Source organism: Accipiter gentilis, chromosome 5, assembly GCF_929443795.1.
Source record: "Accipiter gentilis chromosome 5, bAccGen1.1, whole genome shotgun sequence".
In the NCBI taxonomy this organism is placed as follows: Eukaryota; Metazoa; Chordata; class Aves; order Accipitriformes; family Accipitridae; genus Astur; species Astur gentilis.
The window spans coordinates 9,282,287-9,300,953 of record NC_064884.1 but is presented as its reverse complement, the minus strand read 5'-3'; the positions used below and the strand labels follow the sequence as shown (position 1 = coordinate 9,300,953).

The following is an 18,667-nucleotide window of genomic DNA, read 5'->3' as shown; positions in this document are numbered from 1 at the left end:
AACCTGAAGGTTTTTCCCATTAATAAAACCAAGTGTGGCTAGACTCCAGTTCCCAACTGGCATGTCCATTTCAAACACATCGGCACACCGCCCTGCCTCTGGTATTCACACAGCTCTCCCAGCTCTGCTGCGAGTTACGGCCTAACTGTGATGACACTGCTCAATTTAGGGTTAAACACCATGCATTGTCCTCCGAGGAGGACCATTACTCAATAGTTTCACTATGTAGGCCTGGTTACTTTGTATAAAGTACGCAGGCTTTGCCAGCCAGTATACCCAAGACCAATAAAAAGGCAACATCCTGCTCCAGAAGGCACCGGATAATTGCCAAAGCGGCATGAACTAGGGGGAAAGTAAAGGCGACAGGGAGATAGCGACCACCGACTCAATTCAAGAGCTAGAAGACTTACCACCACCACTCCACCCCCCTTGAACATGTGCTGTAGAATAAAAGAACACTGTACTTTTAAGTCGAAGCAGAGAAAACCTTGGCCAATAGAAATGGTGGCAGATAAGCGACTACCAAGAATGACTTGGGGAAGGACTTGGGAAACGGAGTGGGTGAATCTAAAACTGTATAAACTGCTTGCTTGTTTAACCGCAGGGCGTGCTGGCTTTGTGGCATTACCACCTCGCACCCACCTTTGCGCAAATACAAAACAAATAACGTCTCTCCCGAGTGTGTGATTATTGGCTCGTTGCGCACCGGGTGACAAATCCGCTTTTTGGACAACGTGGCCATCGCTGTCCCGAGCCCCACACAAAGCCGGACTTTCCGCCCAGCACGGCCTTGGCACCGCCACCTCTGGTGGTCTCACCGACCACGGGCGCTGCTGCAGGAGGGCTGTGGCCTCTGAGCCCGGACAGAAATGACCCGGCGGCTAAGCTGGAGGGCCAAACCTGCCGCCGACAGGCCGCGGGTGGGCCCAGGGGTGCGACGGGCCCACCAGGCGCTGGCAGCCCGCGGCCCGGCCCGGCCCGGCTGGGGAGAGCGGCAGCCCCGGGGGGGTGGGGGGGGGGGAGGCAGGGGTTGCCCCTCCAGAGCGCCCACGGCGCTGACAGACGGCCGCCCGGGCGGGGAGGCCCCGGGGGGTGACGTCAGGTCGACGCCAGGGTGACGCCAAAGGCGACGGCGCCCCGCGAGCCGCGGCGCCTCCAGCTCCCGGCCTGCCCCACCCCGGAGCCGCCCGCCGCGAGGCACGCCGGGGGCTGTAGTCTTCCCGCGCGGCAGCGGCGCGGCTGCGCAGTGCGGCGGCCCGGGCGGGGGGGCGGGGGGCGGTCGGTCGGCCGGCGGCGGGGCCGGCCGGTTCCCTGCTGGCACGCCCACCCGCGCGGCGGCGGGCGGTGGCGGCGAACTCGGTCGCCCGGTGCGCTCGGTCGCCCGGCGGGGACGCTCCCATCCTCTCCCCTCTCCTCCCTCCTCGCAGCCCGGGGCGGCGCGGCCGCAGCGGGCGGGGCTGCGGGCGCCCGTTCCCCGCACCTGCCCGGCCGCCGGGCCCTCAGCCCCTCCCGCGGACGGCAGCCGCGCGCGGCCCGCGCTCGCCGCGGCCCCGAGGGGAGCCCCTTCCCTTCCCTTTCCTTCCCTTCCCTTCTTCCCTTCCCCTCCCCTCCCTCGGCCGCCGCCCGCCCGCCCGCCCCGAGCCGGGATGTTCTCCAGGAAGGGCCATGCCGATGTCAGGAAATCCACCCAGAAGGCGCTGGACCCCAAGCGGGACGTACTCACCCGCCTCAAGCACCTCCGGGCGCTGCTGGGTGAGTGGGGGGCGGCCGGCGCGGCGCTGACCCCTTTCCCGCCGCGCCCTGAGGGGCCGGGGCAGGGCGGGGAGCCCCCCCCCCCCCGCCCCCTGGCTCCCCTCAGGGCTTCTCCCGCCTCTCGCGTCCGTTCCCCCCCCCCCCCCAGCCGCAGCCCGCCGGGGCGGCGGCCAGCGACACCCCGGGCAGGGGAGCGGGCGGGGGCGCGGGAGGGAGCCGCTTTCCCTCCCCTCAGGGAGCAGCCGCTGGTGGCCCGGTGGCCGCGGCAGAGCGCGGGGCCGCGGGCGGTTCGCCGGAGGCGGTTACCTGTTCGCCCTTCAGTGCGCCTCGAACCATTTTATAACGCTGGTTGGGGCGGCTGGGCAAGAGTCGTCCTCGAGGCGAGAGCGAAACTGGGCGATCCAAACTTCTGGTAGGCAGCCCTTCTTGAAGATGGCCTTTTCTGCCTCGGGTCTCCTCAGCTTTCTGCAAGCGTCCTATGCAGTTTTGGGGGGCTCTGTAAGCTCCCCTGGTTACAGCTGTTGAAAGGTAGCAGTGGGTGTCCTTTCAAAGCTACAGGAGCTGTTAGAGAAAGTTTCTGGTGCGTCTGGCAGCTCCTGGATTTGGAAGCGCGTGTTGCCCAGTGTCAAAATATTTGCGATGCAACATCGTAGTTTGGGTACAAAATAGTACGTAAATGTATTTCCTGCAGGGTTCTTTGGAAGAGCCATTCATAGAAAGTCTGCTCTTGTCAACAACTTTATTTTGGGTTTGGTTTGTTGTTTTTTTTTAAAAAAGGGAGTCACGTAATGGTGTTTCGTGATGCTCTTCCCATCTCTGTGGCAAGGCTGAACCTCTGTCTCTAATGTTGCCTTACAGTTGAGGCCTTAACCCTGATCTTTTTATTCTGAATATTGAAATCAATTGATGTGTTTCAGCTGTGAGCTATGATTTACAAGGATCTGGGTGGCCTTGTTTTCTCTATTAGTTAGCAAAAGACAGCAGGAAAAGGCTCTCTCTTAAGAGCTTTTGTGCACTGTCCCAGTTCAGGAGAATTGGTGACGGTGTTAGTACTTGTTTATCTCTATTTAGATTGCTCTCCTGAGAAACGGAGGGGAAAATGATCTGATTACTACTTCTCGTGTACTCTCATAATTTTTTTAGTCTACCATTTCAGTCAAGTTTGGCAGGTGTGTAGGAGTCTCAAAGACGTTGTGTTACAAGCCATGAGAAGTAAGTAAGTGGCTGGAGGACAGGGCCTGAAGTTAGTGGCTCATCGAGAGAGAGCAGAAGTTGGCCGATGTATCTTCTGCTGGGGAGTGGCTCTCTGGTCGGTCAGTGTTTGTGTCATTCCCCTCAGACCCCCTATGTGCTTGCTCTCTGTGGTGCGAAGGATGTGTGGAGCCAGAGTTACCACCTGGGAGCTGGTAACTTCCTCAGGCCTTGCAGAGGAAAGGTGCTCCCCTTCGGTCCTCTGCCTGGTATGCGCACCAGGTGGCAAGGCTTGCACTGAAGAACCTTGCTGTGGTTTGCAGCAGGGGCTCATCGGTGGTGCTCAAGATTTGTTTCGGATTAAAAGCGTTAACTGTGACGTTCCACTGACAGAAGAAAATACACAGAAGAAGTTTTGAATGTACTGTAGCAAAGTGAGGAGGTGGTGAGGACACCGGGTATGATCCTGGGTGAGAGAAGTAGCCATTAGTCTCCCTCGGGATGGTCCCTTTGAGAAAGTTGTACTTTGTGAGAGCACGGAAACGAAAGAGTGGAAGAGTCTGTGATAGTTTAGCTTGTTATGGGCATCTTGCTGATTTTTTGGGGACGTGTTTCTTAAAGGTGTGAGTAACCATCGCTGTGCTTTAAAGATGTTATTTCCTTGTAGTCTACTGCATTTAAGTAGCTAATCTGAAAAAGAGATTTTTGTGGGTAATTGAGTAGTGGATGAAGTGCTGGACAAATCTGTAAGTGGTCTTGTGTCACACTCTAAAAGTGGCCAGGTCTTGCTCATCTTTTGAGCAACAGTACATGTAAGTTTGGCATGCCCAATCCGTAGATATTTAAGCTTTACGATTTGGACTCAGAGCAGTTCTGACTGCTGTGCCTGGTGGTGGGAGACAAGAGGCTCATGTCTTCAAGTCCCTCAGCACCTGCAGTCTTCATGTGTTTTGTAAACCGTATTGAACCTTTGATTTGGAGTTAGCTGTGAGTGAAGGGTATGTGACCGCTCTAGGTATAAATTCCTCCTATTCCATATGTAAAAAATCTCCGTAGTTAACAATCTGGTGGTCAGTTTTGTGTTAATCTTCCTCTGGGGACCAGATAAGTACATTTCCTGTGCTGGAGGTCTACAAAATATTTTGTTTGCTTGCCTTTTTTTTTTCTTTTTTTTTTTTTTTTAATAGTACCATGTATCTAATTGCCTAAGGGCAGGAATTTGAAAAGGCAGGAGAAGATACCTTACCTGCATTATGATATGCCTTTTAACTGTACAGGTCTAATTGTGCTGTACAAACAATATTAAAATAATGTCAGATTTCACCATTTCTCTCTTTGTTTACGAGATAAGGTTTAGAATGTTTTGTGAAACCATCCTTAGAAACGTTACTCTAAGAGACTGTAGTGTGAGCTCACAAACCTTACATTTCTTCCTTTTCCACCAGCCTCACTAAAAGAAATGGACTTGAAGTAGCAGCTTTCTGTTAATGTTCCCCTTTCAGTGTCTCAGAAAGACATGCCTGAAACCAAGACACAACTAGTTTAGGATGAAATACTGGACTTGCTATGGCTCTTGGTTATACCCATTTTACAGGGGGGTTATGTTTTTTTGTGCCTGTGTGGTCCAGATTGCCAGGCTCCTGTGACAGACCCACCAGGTGGAACAAATGGAAAAATATGCCTATTAGCCTGATGAAATTAATTTATGTCCCAAAGCAGATGGTACAGAAGGTAGTGTTGTCTTGTGGTTTTCTGTAAAGATACATATTACTCCATTGGCAAGGGGGGAAAAAAATACACCCATCACTTCTCAGGAATATCTTTTCTTCCAAGTATGTCTTACATTTGGAGATAGTGACCTGAGTTTTTGATTAAACTTATTATTGAACATTGGTTTTAAGTGAAAATTGTTTATCAGTGCCAGAGGGCTGGGTAGCATATTAGTGGCTTATTGGCTGAAGTGCTGTGATATGACAGCTGGCTGTCTTGTAGTGGATATATTTTATTGCAGGGAGTATCTCAAAGGAGGCTCTGGTTATGTTCTTGAGATGTCTGCTGTTAACATCAATGTAAACTTCTTAGATAATACAGAAGTGGCTTTTTGAAGATAGTATCTTGATCAATATTGTTGCAAGTGTGTGTTTTATGGTATTGTTCAGCACAGAAAATGAAGCAACACATGGTAAGAACCTCTCCTTTATTCAAGGAAGACAAAGCTTTTGGTATAAAGGCTCAAAAATAGTTGGATGTTTTGGTTCTTTGTGGGTTTTTTGTTGTTTGTTTGTTTTTTGTGTTTTTTTTTTTCTTCCATCCCCAATGTGGCAGTCCTTGTGCTGGCCAAGGGTAGGAATGTGCTTGTCTTAAATGTTCCTCCTACCCCAGTCATTTCACTCCCTGTCCCCACCTGCTTCACTCAGGCCATAGTGGCACATGTTCTCAAAATAACTGCTCCTGTTATGTTTCAGTAGGAGATGCCATCTTTTCTTCCTTTGTTAGTTTTAAATCCCAGGAATTAAATTGTAAACAAAATGACAGCTATTATTCTGAGATCCTGCTGATGTAGGAGGATAAAAATCAGAGAAAAGATGATAATAGGGGAAGGATGGGGGAAAAGGATGTGCGTTTCTGTAAATAAGGGGTTGTGTGAGCACCAGGATTGATAACAGCCAGGCGTTGATTGCTTCAGGTCCTTAGCTACTGTTTGTGTAAGTTTGTCCAATACCTAAACTGAAAGAAAAGATTCCCTTTAAACTTGTGTTGCTTGTAACATTTCTCAAGTCTCTAATGCCCTTTAGGATCTCAGTTCCTGATTCTGTGGAGTAGTCTACCTGCATGACAGTATAAAACACTAACCAGAATAATAACATTATTTTAAAGTGGCTATTTGCTTGTATTAGGTAAATGGCCAGAAAGTTTCCTTTATTTTTTTATTGCTATAAAGATGTGCTAACTTTCAGAACTTCAGTTGGAACTTTTTTCCAAATACAGTGTGTGGAAGTGTAAATATTGTGGTCTTTTTTTAGGATGGGCTTGAAAAATAATGACCTTATAAATGGTGGTGGCAGTGATGTACAAGTTTGGCTCTTTCACACTGATGGGCCATAAATTAAGCCCTCTACACTGTTTCCCAGAGTAGTTTCTGTGGGACTTTTTTTAGCATAAAAATGTATCTCTCTTCTTTAAGGCTTTGTTTCTGTGGCTGTTCTTGGGTAAAACACCCTTTTTAATTTATTTTTTTTTTAATTGAAGGATCTCTTTCAATGTTGTCTCCTCAGGTATGATTGAAATGTTTAGTTTAACATATTTGCATGGCTTAGTGCACTTCTCTTGAATTTTTCTTTCGGTTTCAAGAATTGCTCTGTCACGACGCAGTATCTTTTATGAATAATGATGCAATAGGAACAACATCCACTGTCTGCTGTGGTTCTCCAGTAATCTAAATGATGTCATCCTTTGCTCTTGCATAATATGGGATTGTGAAGGTGATGAGCCTTTTTTTCGTGGTGTTGTTATTCTTACTAATTTCAGAGTGTGATTTGCCTGAGAACTTTGTTTAAGGCTGGAAATTATAAAGTAAGTCTATAGGTAGTCTCTGTGAACAATCTGGTGATTTAAGTTAGCCGACACCATTCACATTACACTTAGAAATAAGAAAAAATGGGAGCTTACCCATAGCTGCTGTTGAATATGCTGCGAGCTGCCGGGAAGATGGAGCCAACAATTAAGTTGAATTAAGGAGTTGGATTTTCAATTTTTTTTATACTGAATAATCTTAAGCATGATAACTTTCTTTTGAAAGTAGCACAATTGGTGCAGTTGCCAAACTCAAATTGGTTTACAGATTTGTGGATTGTGTTGATCCTGAACTGTGATGTTTGCTGGGGTGGGTTGTTAGACCATGTACGTGCTCACACTTGGTTTTGAGCATACTGATGGACTAAATTGTGTGTCAGAGGACTGGGTGCAGGCTGGTGTTTGAATTAATAACATGCACTTCAGGGCCTGTGCTGTGGCACTTTGCTGGATGTGTGCCTAAAAGCTGGGCTGTTTTCAGAGTTACAGTACTTTACATGTATTTCAACTGTGTCATCGGAAGAAGCTGTTATTTAAATCCTGAACTGGAAAATGACAATGTTTTCTGTTTTGGTGTATGTGTTAGGAGTACTTCTGCTAACAGATGAGGGCTGCTGCTTATGTCCATTGCTTTTATCCTTTTCTCTGTGGAGCAGTGGACAAATACATGGTAGACCTGATATGGCTACATACAGACTTATGTTTAGCTTAAATATTAAATTAATTGGGTTACCAAGTGCAATCCTTAATATTTTTCTTTAAAAAATATAAATTAAGAAAAAATATGTTTTTTTCATTTAACTCCCTCAATCAAAAATGAGCTAATAGTGGTACTCTCCACTGGTTGTTTTTTTTTTAGTCATGGCACTGTCTTGGTTTGCACAGTTCTGTGCAGCTAGATTAATACAAGCTTAGTAGAAATTTTCATTTAAAGACATTCAAAAGTGAATGCTTCCAATCTTCTTGCTGAATTTAGAACAGCTGTTGTTCCTTAGATTTCATGTGAAATTTGAGGTGTTAAAATTACTTTGGAAATTGTTCTAACTGGAGGGTTTTTTTAGTAAGAGTATGTTTCCATGCTGACAGTCCTTTGAAACAATGAAGGAAAATTATCTTCTAGGCTTTTATTTAGCATTTAAAGCTCTAATCTGAAAAAGCAGATGGTTTGGTTTGGGTTTTTTTTTGGTTGGGTTTTTTTGAAGGTAAGTAAAAATTATAAGTAGTTTCTGGGGTGAGGCTAGTAGTAAAAGTTTATCATTAACCAGGGTATGACTGCAAAGTTGTCTCTTCATCTTCTTTATCTTGAGTACTTAAAAAATTAAAGAAAACCCCTCAGGATTGAGAGAACTGAGTATAAATAACATAAAACCAAGTGACTTTGGAAATTCATGAAATTAAGGCAGGATTTCTAACGACTTAAATTACTGCAACAACGTTTGGTAGCTAACAGAAAAATAAAAGGAAAGCTGGTGTGCCAAAGACACAATTATTGTCCCCTCTAGATTTTTTTTTTTTTAAAATATGAGGAAGAGTAATAAGAGCTTGGCAATAAACTCAGATTCTTATTAAATAGTACCTGAGTAGTTTGTTTCTCTAAATTGTGAACTTTAGTAGTAAGGCAAGTAAGGGTGACTTGCAGTTATCTGAGCCAACTGTTTCATATTTTATATAGAAGAAATGTCATATGTACCTTCATGAATGTCTCACTATGTCCTATATGTTGATTGCTGTAAAAGCTGTAAATTGTTAATTAGAAGCATTGGTCAATGGATCACCTATCCTTGTTTGGGGAATGGAGTTAGATTATACATGTTTTTGGAAAGCCATTATGTATCTGATGGCTGATCATGTTTGCCAGCTTGCCTTAGATTTTAGTGCTCAGAGGTTTGAATTCGCTAGGTGGCTGTTTTCAACAGTAGTAATCTGAGAGCTATTTATGAGTAAATATAAAAATAAAACCTAATACCTGCAATTCAATCCTAACCTTGCTGTTTAATTTCCTTGAATGCTTATAAATACTTCTTCAGTGAATGCGATTTGCCAAAAGTCAGTGTTTTATCTTATTATCGTAAATGATAAATTGTGCATGAAACTTTCTCTGATGTTTTCCATTTGAAAAACAGAAGAATGAGCCTTATCCTGCTACAAGTTAAACATATATATAGTAGTGATCCATGTTACTGTCTTAGGCTTCCTGCCAACTTTTAGTAAATCCAGAAGCGAGAGAGAAGTAAAGGAGCATGTGAGACTCAGACGTGCTTGCCATGGTGCTGCCTGTCTGGAGAAGCTTTCTCTACAGCCCAGTGTGATGTAGAGGGGAGAGGGACTGCTGGAAAGGGTGTTGTCACAAGCTTGGCTAGTCCTCCTACCAGCCAGAGGTTGGCTTGGCTTAGTCGGCAAAGACATCGCCTGCCTCTCCTGGGCCCAGGGGAGCAGGGTGAAGTGTTCATGGTCAGTGCTGCTTTCCGCTGCTCATCATTGTGAACACGTGCATGGTGAAAGACTAGAGAAATGGTGGTTTCTTAACATATGCAGAAAATAAGGAATTTGGTAGTGAAACGTCCAAGACAGCTGTACCTCTGACTGACCATTGGAATTACTGGGTGTGTGGCTAATTCACTGTGTTTTGGATTTTTTTTTTTTTTTAAAGTAAAGTGGGCAGTAGTATCAGGATGACAACTTGCATGCAGAATTGCAAGAAAACCTTACTTTCCTAGTGGAAAGTTAGGGTAGTAAATGGGAGTGTTGCTGGCCTCTTTTAGGGTTAGAGATTATTTTCCTATATATCTTGTGAAGGAATATAAGGAACAAAATAGTTCAATAGGAAAAGGATGTAGCTGTAAGAATGCATGCTTACATCAGAATAACAGATGAGTCACCACTGAAATGCCACTTTTGTAGAAAAGGAGAGTTTACTTTTTTTGATTAGGCAGTTCCTTTCTCCTCCTTTCACAATTTAAAGGGAAAGTTTCCTTTTTGTTTAGATTTTAATGACCTCATTCCTTCATATGAAATCCTTGTAAATGAAAGCCTTGTTTTCTCCTAGAGTTGTATTTAACAGAATGCATTCATGGAGAGGAATAATTGCACTTAGCTTGCAAATTCAAGACCAGTAGTTTGTAGGAAATGAATACCATGTAAAAAGAGTTTCCATGCACTGATTGTTTCCATAGTACGAGCAACCAAACAAAGCCTTACTACTGAAAAGGTATTAATTAAAAAAACCCACAAAACCAAACAAAACCCACCCAAAATAAAAAAAACCCCACCATTGTCCAAGGCTAAAGTCATTCTTTCTTCTGTAGTTGTGTGATATTATTTGGTCGTCTTGTTGTAATCGGCTTTGTTGTCTTGATGAATGAATGGGTTTCTTGAGAGGTGAAACTTCAATGAGAAGATGTGTTGTTAATAATTCTTAATTCTCGCCCTTTATTCTCTTAATTCTGGGTGGAATCATCTATCTTTTCTTGACCAATCAGTTACAATAAAGAGCAAACAGATGAAGTTAAAGTGTGTTTTGCAGGTGTCAGGTTTAGAAAACATTAGATTTTTTTTTTCTACTTAAAGAAACTTATTTCAAATTTTAGACCTAAGTTAAGGCTTAGGGAAGTGATGCATGCTTGGGTTTCCATTCTTTTTTAAATGAATTGGAAATACAATGTTTTCTGAATTGATCTGCTTGTCGGATAAATTTAATAACTGGATTTGCAATTTGCATGCATAAATCGTTGCTGGTGTTTGTTTTTTCCAACAGTACCTGCTTGTTTTGATGATACAGAAGCCACACTGCAAACTCACATAAATTAAGTGACGGTGAAAATTTCCCTACTTTACTTGCAAGGATGGAATCACATTTTCGTATAGAATATTTAATGAAGTCACTAAAATTTTTCCATATTGCATTTATTTCATTCTCTAAATCTAAATTTGCACAAACCCAACAATTTTCAGCTTTCTGATGTTGTGCAATAACTCCATTTGTTCCTCTTTTCAGATATTGTGGATGGAAGTGACCTGAAGCAATTTTTTGAGAACAATTATTCTCAAATTTATTTTATATTCTATGAAAACTTCATAACACTGGAAAACAGCTTGAAACAAAAAGGTAAGTTTTAGAGTTTTGCCAGCAACTGTTGAGTCAGTTTTCCCTAATTGTTCTTGAAAGCATTCTGTTAGAGCTTATCTAATGATTATATAGTACACAATTATGTGTATTTGCATTAATAGCTTCATGCATTATTAATTAGTATTAGTATGTCATAAGTAACTGAAAAGAATTCTAAATACATTTTTATGGGTAAGTGTCATTTCAGCACAAAAATCGGGTCTTAACACATTTATATACGTATCCTCTCACCTTGTTTTGAAGTACTGAAGTCCTTCATCCAAGAATTAAGCATATGTCTGTTCAACTGAAATATTATCAGATATCCACAGAACAAATCTCAATGTTGAAGATATGTTGGTAGGAATAGCTGTTTGCTTGGAGATGAGCACAATGGCAGTGCTTTGCAGATCTGGGACTCTAGATGTCCCTTGTTCATAATCGAGAGAGACGCACCGAAGTTTGGAAACATCTTTCTCTTTTGATATTAGATAAAGATGAAGAAAAATAAACCAAGTGCAACATCTTTGACTTTGATTGAATAACAGCAGCATAATTTTGCTGTCTGTCTCATACTGTATATTTATGGCAAACAATATTGTTTTCTGTCTTGCAGGGAATAAATCACAAAGGGAGGAGCTGGACTCCATTCTCTTTCTTTTTGAAGTAAGTTTTCCATACCATGAAACTGTTTTTTTTATTTTAAATCTCATTGTCATTATATGCTTACTTACACTTCTACAATGAGGGGTGAAACTAGCTATCAATCAAAATGACAGTAGGTGTCCCTGACTATACAAGGTAAAAGGCAGAAAAGAACTAGGGTGTGCATTAAGTTTTCAGATGCAATAACAATAAACGTTTTATTATGCAATGGGAGTGTTGGTTGAATGAATATCCAGAATTAAGAGATTTTATCAAAATTACTTGGAAATCATACAGTAATATATCTGTCCTAAGGAACTAAGGATCAACTCTTTGAACATGTCCTGTTGTTTTTCAGTAGAATTTGGGAGCAAGTGATCAATAGTTGCCTTTAGTTGACTTATTTTTAACAATTCATTAGGTAAATAATTGGCCTGATTTCCTTCTTAAGGGTAAATAAACACATCTTCTGTTGATTTCTCTTTGCTAATCCAACTAACTTTTCACTTGAGTATTGCATCATAGAAATGTTATCTTTGTTTATATTGTGGGTTATTTTTTGGTAGGGATGGTAGGAAAAAAAAAAAGCCTAACTTTCAATGGGACTCTAGAAATTGAAGTTAAAACAAAGGTTAAATGTTCTCAACTCTTATCGCTCTCTCTAAAAATGGAAAAAAAGCCCCAACCCCAAAGAAAAACCTCATAATATATGGCTTTATTTTTTTCCCATTAATGTATAGTTTGTAGTTAGAATAATATTTATATTGACAGTAAGAATGATGCTGTTTAGCCTAACATGCCTGTAATACGAAATATGGTCATCAAAATGATGACATGGAATCCTGGATTTTTGTGTTCTTATCTTTGACTTTTTATGATGCAGCAAGTTTGTCTCCTCTTTCCTCTTCTCCCTCCCTTTGCTTCTTTAACTACAAGACTGCATTTTCAGATTGAAATCTGAAAATCGAATTGTGTTTTCTGCTGCGTATGATGCTAGTAAAAGTCTGCTTCAGGATTTTGCATGAGGCAATGTCAAAGAACATGAGCTCATATATCTGCTAGGACTGTATTTGGGGCAGGACAAATTCTTCCTCCCTCCCCTCCCCCTGTGGAGAAGGTATCACTGCATTTACTGAGCAAGGCTGTGCAGTTTAATGGGAGCTCATTAATACACATACTCTGTGGTCTTGAATAAATAATTAAATTTCTGTGGCTATGTCATTTAATGGAAAATAGCTAATGCTTACTCACAAGGTTAAAGTGAATAAATATGCATTCCTGTGTCTTGAAAATGGGTGGCTATTCATACCCCTTAAAAACATCAGGAGAACATACTGTATGAAGAAGAAAAAAATACTTAGTTATATATGAACACAGTGTTGCTTTGGGTCCCAATCATGGAGAATTATATTATAGCCTAGTCATCGACAGCTTTTAGGAAGAAGAAATTGTTTAAGGTATTTGTGTGGAATTTGAGGAGATCCATTCCATGGTGTTTATCTACTGGAAGTAAGTTTGCAATCCATTTATAAATCTAACATTTGATAACTTAATGCATTGTAGGAAAACAGCTTTTTAGAAGGCCTTTTGGTGCACAGACCTAGAATACATCAGTCTGAACACAGGACAAGAAAAAATGTAAATGCCAAGTAATTAAACATTCATATTGTAAGCCATAGGTAACAAAACTAATTGATTGTTAAGCTTGCCATATTTAATCTGATGTCAGCATGAGCCAGAGGTTTCCTAGAGTTTTCTAATTAGCTAAATAGGTAATTACTTAGGATTAACAAATCCTGAATCCAGGTGCTGAGGGTTAACAGTTTAAAAATCAATAAAAATATTTATGAAAGGAACTGACTTCTGCCTTTTCTGGTAGTTTGGTGGGAATTTTGCTGCTGTTCTTGAGTGACACCTAGTGTGTATGTTAAGCAAAAGTAACAAATGCCTTTTCCACAAATCCTCTGAAAATTGACTCAGTTGTAATTTATTGAAGTCTTAATTTTAGACATCAGCTACGTAGCTTGGCGATTCAACAATAGCATCAAACAACATATTAATCATAGAAGAAATATTAATCAAAAGGGCGTAATATGAAAGGTTAACAGTCCATTTTGTAAAGTGTTTTTTTACAATTAATATTACAAAGTTCTTAGATGTAATTTTATATTCTCTAAGGCGCTTTGACCTTTTTCCAAATAGATATTCATGAAATGACACAGCAACTGTAATTATCTGTATTATTTTTCCCTGTTTCAGCTAAAAGGCCCAAATGATGTGAAAAACAAATTTGCTTTTTCTTGGTAAGGCTTAATTATCTCCAGATTTGCAGTATATTTTCAGAACATGTTAGTATAGTTTGTTACATCACTGTTCTCTGATTTGAGGGCATTGTTTGTTATAGCTGTCAGCTGAGCATAGTCTGTCACAGAACTTGGGAAAGGTGTGCTATGCTAACGTAAGTGTTCTGGGTCCTGTAAAAGTTATGCCATCATTTGATTGTGAAGGCTTGTTTGGTTTTTGTTTTTCAATAATACAGTATTTTTTTCCTTGCAGCATCAGATACTGATTCCTCTGACGCTGCTTTTTTTTTTATCTGTAATGAAATAAGAGCAGGCTGGTGGTTTTGATATAGTACATAGATCAATTTCTTTCCATTCTCTATCATTATGCTTTATTAGTTAAGAACAGCCACATCTCTTATGCTGATGCAGTCATAAAATTCATTACACTGATTTAACACGTTCACTGTATGAAACATTCTATTCTTAGAATTCTTCAGATACTCTTTCTAATGTAATACAGCTTCCCAAAGACACTTACAGTAGCTGCTATTCTTGCTAGAAGTTTTTCAGATACTGTTGGTGTAGTTCAGGTCTCGCTGCAGTTTTGTAGATAGCTGAGAAGATGAGTTAGGTACTCCCACCTCCCACAGATGATATGTATGCTGAAAGCTTCTCAGTATGGGTGCTCTTGTGTTTCACAGGTCCTTATTTATAAAAGCATAGCATGTCTTTCGTATAGTTTTTACAAAAAGCTTTGTTTATGCTGTAATCTCTTAATTTCTGTAAATCTATGTTTTGTATAGAACTTCTGGTTTCTTGAACTTGGTGAAAATGTGAATGGTGTAAGTTGCGGGGTCCAGACACAGAGTAAGCGTGGGGTTTTTTGGTTGTTTTTGTGTGGTTTTTTTAAGAATCTACAGAATGATAATGCTGGAAAGGTATCTAATGTAACTCATATTGGCCTTGCTGTGATTATGCTTATAGAACCTTCTATCTGTCAAGCCTAGCCTTCCCCCATATGCCTCTTGCCCTGCTGAAATGAGGAAAGGCTAACTGTGGTTATAAACAGGAACAGACAGAGCAGTCTGTTTGACCTTTCTTAGAAGTTCAGCAGCAAAATTGTAGTGTATCATTCCTAGGTCTGATTTGGAGTATCCTGAGTATGTACACAGCAGGTGGTTTTAAATATTAAGTGGCTATAAAATAATGTAAATGTGCTAATAGAGTCTGCAGTATTTGTATTTTACACACTCAAACTCACGGTCTGCTTTTGGCTTTTGTATAACACTAAGCATTTTTTCCAGAGATGATAATCAATATTAGAACTTGCCCAACCATACTTTGAGTTCTCTATTTTGTAGCGGTAGCTACTGGTTTTAATACAGTATTGTTGTCCTTAGAAGCACATCTAAATATAAACCACAAATGGCCACGTACTCAGAAGATTAAGATGTGGTATAAATCAGTTGAAACCTGGATTGGTCTGCTATCAGAATGTGAACGTAATGATTACAGAAGCAGCTGTATAGCCTAAATTTATTACTGCAGATGTGCACAAGTTACTTGTTCTGCAAATGCTAATGATAATTCAGTATAGGTTTATAATTGGCTATAGTCTGTTAGCAACCCTTTTGAAAAGTAGATTACAGAGCACACGCAGTAAATACACTGCATCTGTCAGAGGAACACCTGCTATGTTGATGGGTGACCAGATAGCTCTATGCACTGTCGCAGCTTAGGAATATACGCTTCTTTTTTAGTACTGCCTAGTAATGCACATAAATATAATTTTTAAAATGTATAATTTTTGTTCATTCTGGACTAAGATTGCTGTGGATATTTTACATATTGAATTCTTCCACCACATTTAGGTCTACTTTATATAGACTACTGTGTGAATTAGTAATATTGGTTAAGCAGCTTAAATCTCAAAGCCAGTGATGATTTTTAGCAGGTCATTTTCAATGTCATAAGAGCCTGCATCAGTGAAACTTTCAGTACTTTTAGATTCATAACTCTGTTAGAAGACTTTAGTGCTGTGTTGCTCTTTTTTTGAATGTGCAGAAGGATGTTCTTTTATATCTGTAGCATTTTCTTAGGGTGGTTTGCGTATCTTAGGATGTTGCTTCTAATTATTTGCTACATTTTGAATAAAACTGAGTAAAATTGACTTCTGCAGAAATAAATTGTGTATTGAAATTGGCCAATGTGAAAAATACTTGTAAAATTCTTTACAAGGAATAATCAAGTCAAGTTATTGTTAAGTTCTTATTGCCACAGGTCCTGGTTTCTCATTTCTTGGGGTTATCCCATTTATTTAACTTTTCCCTTTTATTTAACTTTCTTGTTACTATTTCCATTTTCCTCATGTCTGTACAGCTCAGTGGCTTAATTTCCCCATCTGCAGGTTATCTTACACTTGAAATCAAATTACCATTAGAGTTGCAGCTTTAAATTCAGGTTATAGGTTTTGTTACAGCTTTTCAGTTGGTTCCCTGTGCCTACTGTGATTACCAGTTCCACTGTTTAACCTCAAGTCTCTCACACAGACTTGGTTGACTGATTTTCAAGCTCAATAGAGTAAAAAGGGCTTATTTGTTTGTAACAATAAAATTGCTTATAGCCCTTCTTTCCTACACATAGAAAATTACTTTTTGAACCATTTACAGTTTGTTCTGCCATAATTCTGATTGGTTCATCCATTATTGCTCTTAAAGTAACATTGTCGTTATTCTTACAGCATTCTGTTGTAAACTCTAACTATATTGTTTCATATGTTCGACTTCGGAGATCTTGCTGTTTAATGTTATGCCTAGGGCAAGAATAAGTGTCTTGTGTGCTTTGGGGAGACATTTTCCCTCAACGAATAACTGTGAATAATTTATTAATGCAATAAATAGGGTATCCCTTTATTTAGATTGAACTGCTGCAGGCACACTGACTTCATTGGGCTTTTGGCTTCACCTAAATTGGTGAATAGTAGCTGGAAAATTTCTAAATTACTGCAGATTTTAGTAGTTGAACACTCAAACTCTTGTGGAGATACCACCGAATAGTACTTGAACACAGAGGCACAGGAGAGCTATTCTACATTTGACTTGGCTTAAAGTAGATCCACCTGCCACTGACTAATAGAAACTCCTTATCATGTACAGGTTGTACTGAAAAAGCTGTTTTTGTTGTTTTTTTCCTCGGAATCCATTCTGCTGGAATGAACATTATTCTGAACTTGTCATTGACATTGCCTCTGAGAGCATGTTCAATCAGCAAGAACACATTTGTTTTGTTGTTTAATAAGAGACTCTGCATGGCATGTTACTGAACAGCTTCTTGTAGCTCTGGAAGGCAGAACAACAATGCTTATTGTCTCACTTCTGTGTAAGTTAAGCTGGAAAACATTCAGGCTGTAGGGATCTTCAATGTAAGATTTGATAACAGCCTTAGCTTTCTCTGTGTTCTACAACAGGGTAGCGCAGCACACAATAATAGGCGCAAAGCTACCAATGATGATATGATTCAACAAATTTGGCAAAAATAAAAGACTTTTTAAAAGAAATTGCAGTATTGTTTAAGTAAGAGTGCATCTGTTGAAATACAAACCTTGGTATTTTTTGTTTTACTTTGATAAAAGAGAGATGTATCTTTCAAAAAGCAGCATCCTGTGTAAACTAAGATTTAAACTTAACATTATTCCTAGTCATGCAGGAAGTCCAGAAGAAAAAGAACTATGGATAATCAGTTAAAAGAACTGACAGATACCCTGATGTGTTGATCAGTAGTAATACCTAATTTCTATTTCAAGTGTGCTATAATGGATTACCATATAGATGCAGCAAAGCACTAAGCATTAAATAGATCTATGTGTTTTCTGAAAAAGCAATATTATTTCGCACTGTGGGGTTTCTTAAAATATTTCTTATTAGTGTACTGTGAAACTAGAAACAAGATGTCAATAGCCAGTTTGGATTCACAGCGGTATTGCTAAAAGTCTAGGCTGGAGTGGAAGAAACTATCATTTGTTTTATAGGAATAGCAATATGCGTTTTTTTAGAACACCAGGGGTTGGGGGGTGCAGAAAATGTTCTTGGAAATGCTAAGTTGAAAGGACAGCAACTGGAGCTTGTTCATGACTTGCGTGTTCTTATGTCACACTGTAACACCATCTTAGTCTGGGGACTCTAACACACGCATGCGAGAATTATTAATTAACAGGCATTCTAGCTGTAACTTTGAATTAACTTGTAACATTTGGAAGTTTTTATTTAATAGTGTAGACTTTTAACCATGATAACTTATTTTTGCATTGCGGGAGCAAATGTGGACTCTGAATTTAGATTATTTATATTCATTCTAATCTGATGCAAAGCTTTCATATCTTCAGTAGGTGTTGTTAGCAATATAATTTGCTTTTTTAAAAATGACTTCTGTTTACTATTTGGTAGTACCATGCAGGTGCTTAATCACATCGTTGCATTTTTTCAAAGTGCATCCATATATTATATTTTTTTCCTGGTTTCGAGATGCTGAGAAGGAGAACAGCATAAGAAATAAGTGTCTCAGTTTTTGCTATATGAAAAGCTTTTGGGATATGGAAGATTTCCTCAGATAGGAACTTCTGTCCTACTATTTATTTCAACCCTTGAATTTTTTTGATTCAGTCAGATGACATGGGCATCTGATTCTGTGGGGTTTTTTGTTTTTGTTCTTTTTTCTAAATAACTGTGTTCTTTTCTTTCCCGACTCTCCCAGCTTCATGCAGTTTGAAGTTTAAGCTTGCTTTTCCTGGTGGTGGTTGTACTTTACAACAGCATTTGGTTTTGAGGTTTTCTCTGAGCATAACCTAAAATTCACTGACACTTGGGTGCAAGAGTTGTTATTAAGTTCTTTTTCAAAATGGGTCTTTATTATGTGGCTTTGCCACCTTATCAGCTTATGCAGCTTACACCGTATCATAGTTCACTTTCTGGAAGTGAACTTTGTGTTCAAGTTTAGGTGAAATTGTGTAAAATACAAGATACTGCCTTTATTGCATGCTGTCATGTCTCTGGCCTTTCCCAAATAACAGTTAACATGCTTTGCATCTTGCAGAGAGGGCCTAGTAAACCCCAGCTTCCTT

General features: G+C 40.3%; 1 protein-coding gene across 7 annotated transcripts in view; it reads left to right on the top strand.

Annotated features, from left to right (window-relative positions):
* Window positions 1-1,286: 1,286 nt before the first annotated feature.
* RALGAPA2 (Ral GTPase activating protein catalytic subunit alpha 2) overlaps window positions 1,287-18,667 on the top strand; it is a 136,429-nt gene continuing 119,048 nt past the window's right edge. For all 7 annotated transcript variants that reach the window (XM_049801114.1, XM_049801110.1, XM_049801111.1 and 4 more), the window contains exons 1-3: window positions 1,287-1,752; window positions 10,511-10,621; window positions 11,238-11,287. In XM_049801114.1, the coding sequence (XP_049657071.1) occupies window positions 1,647-1,752; window positions 10,511-10,621; window positions 11,238-11,287 (267 nt within the window). In that variant the 5' untranslated portion in view covers window positions 1,287-1,646. The remainder of the gene's footprint in view (window positions 1,753-10,510; window positions 10,622-11,237; window positions 11,288-18,667) is intronic.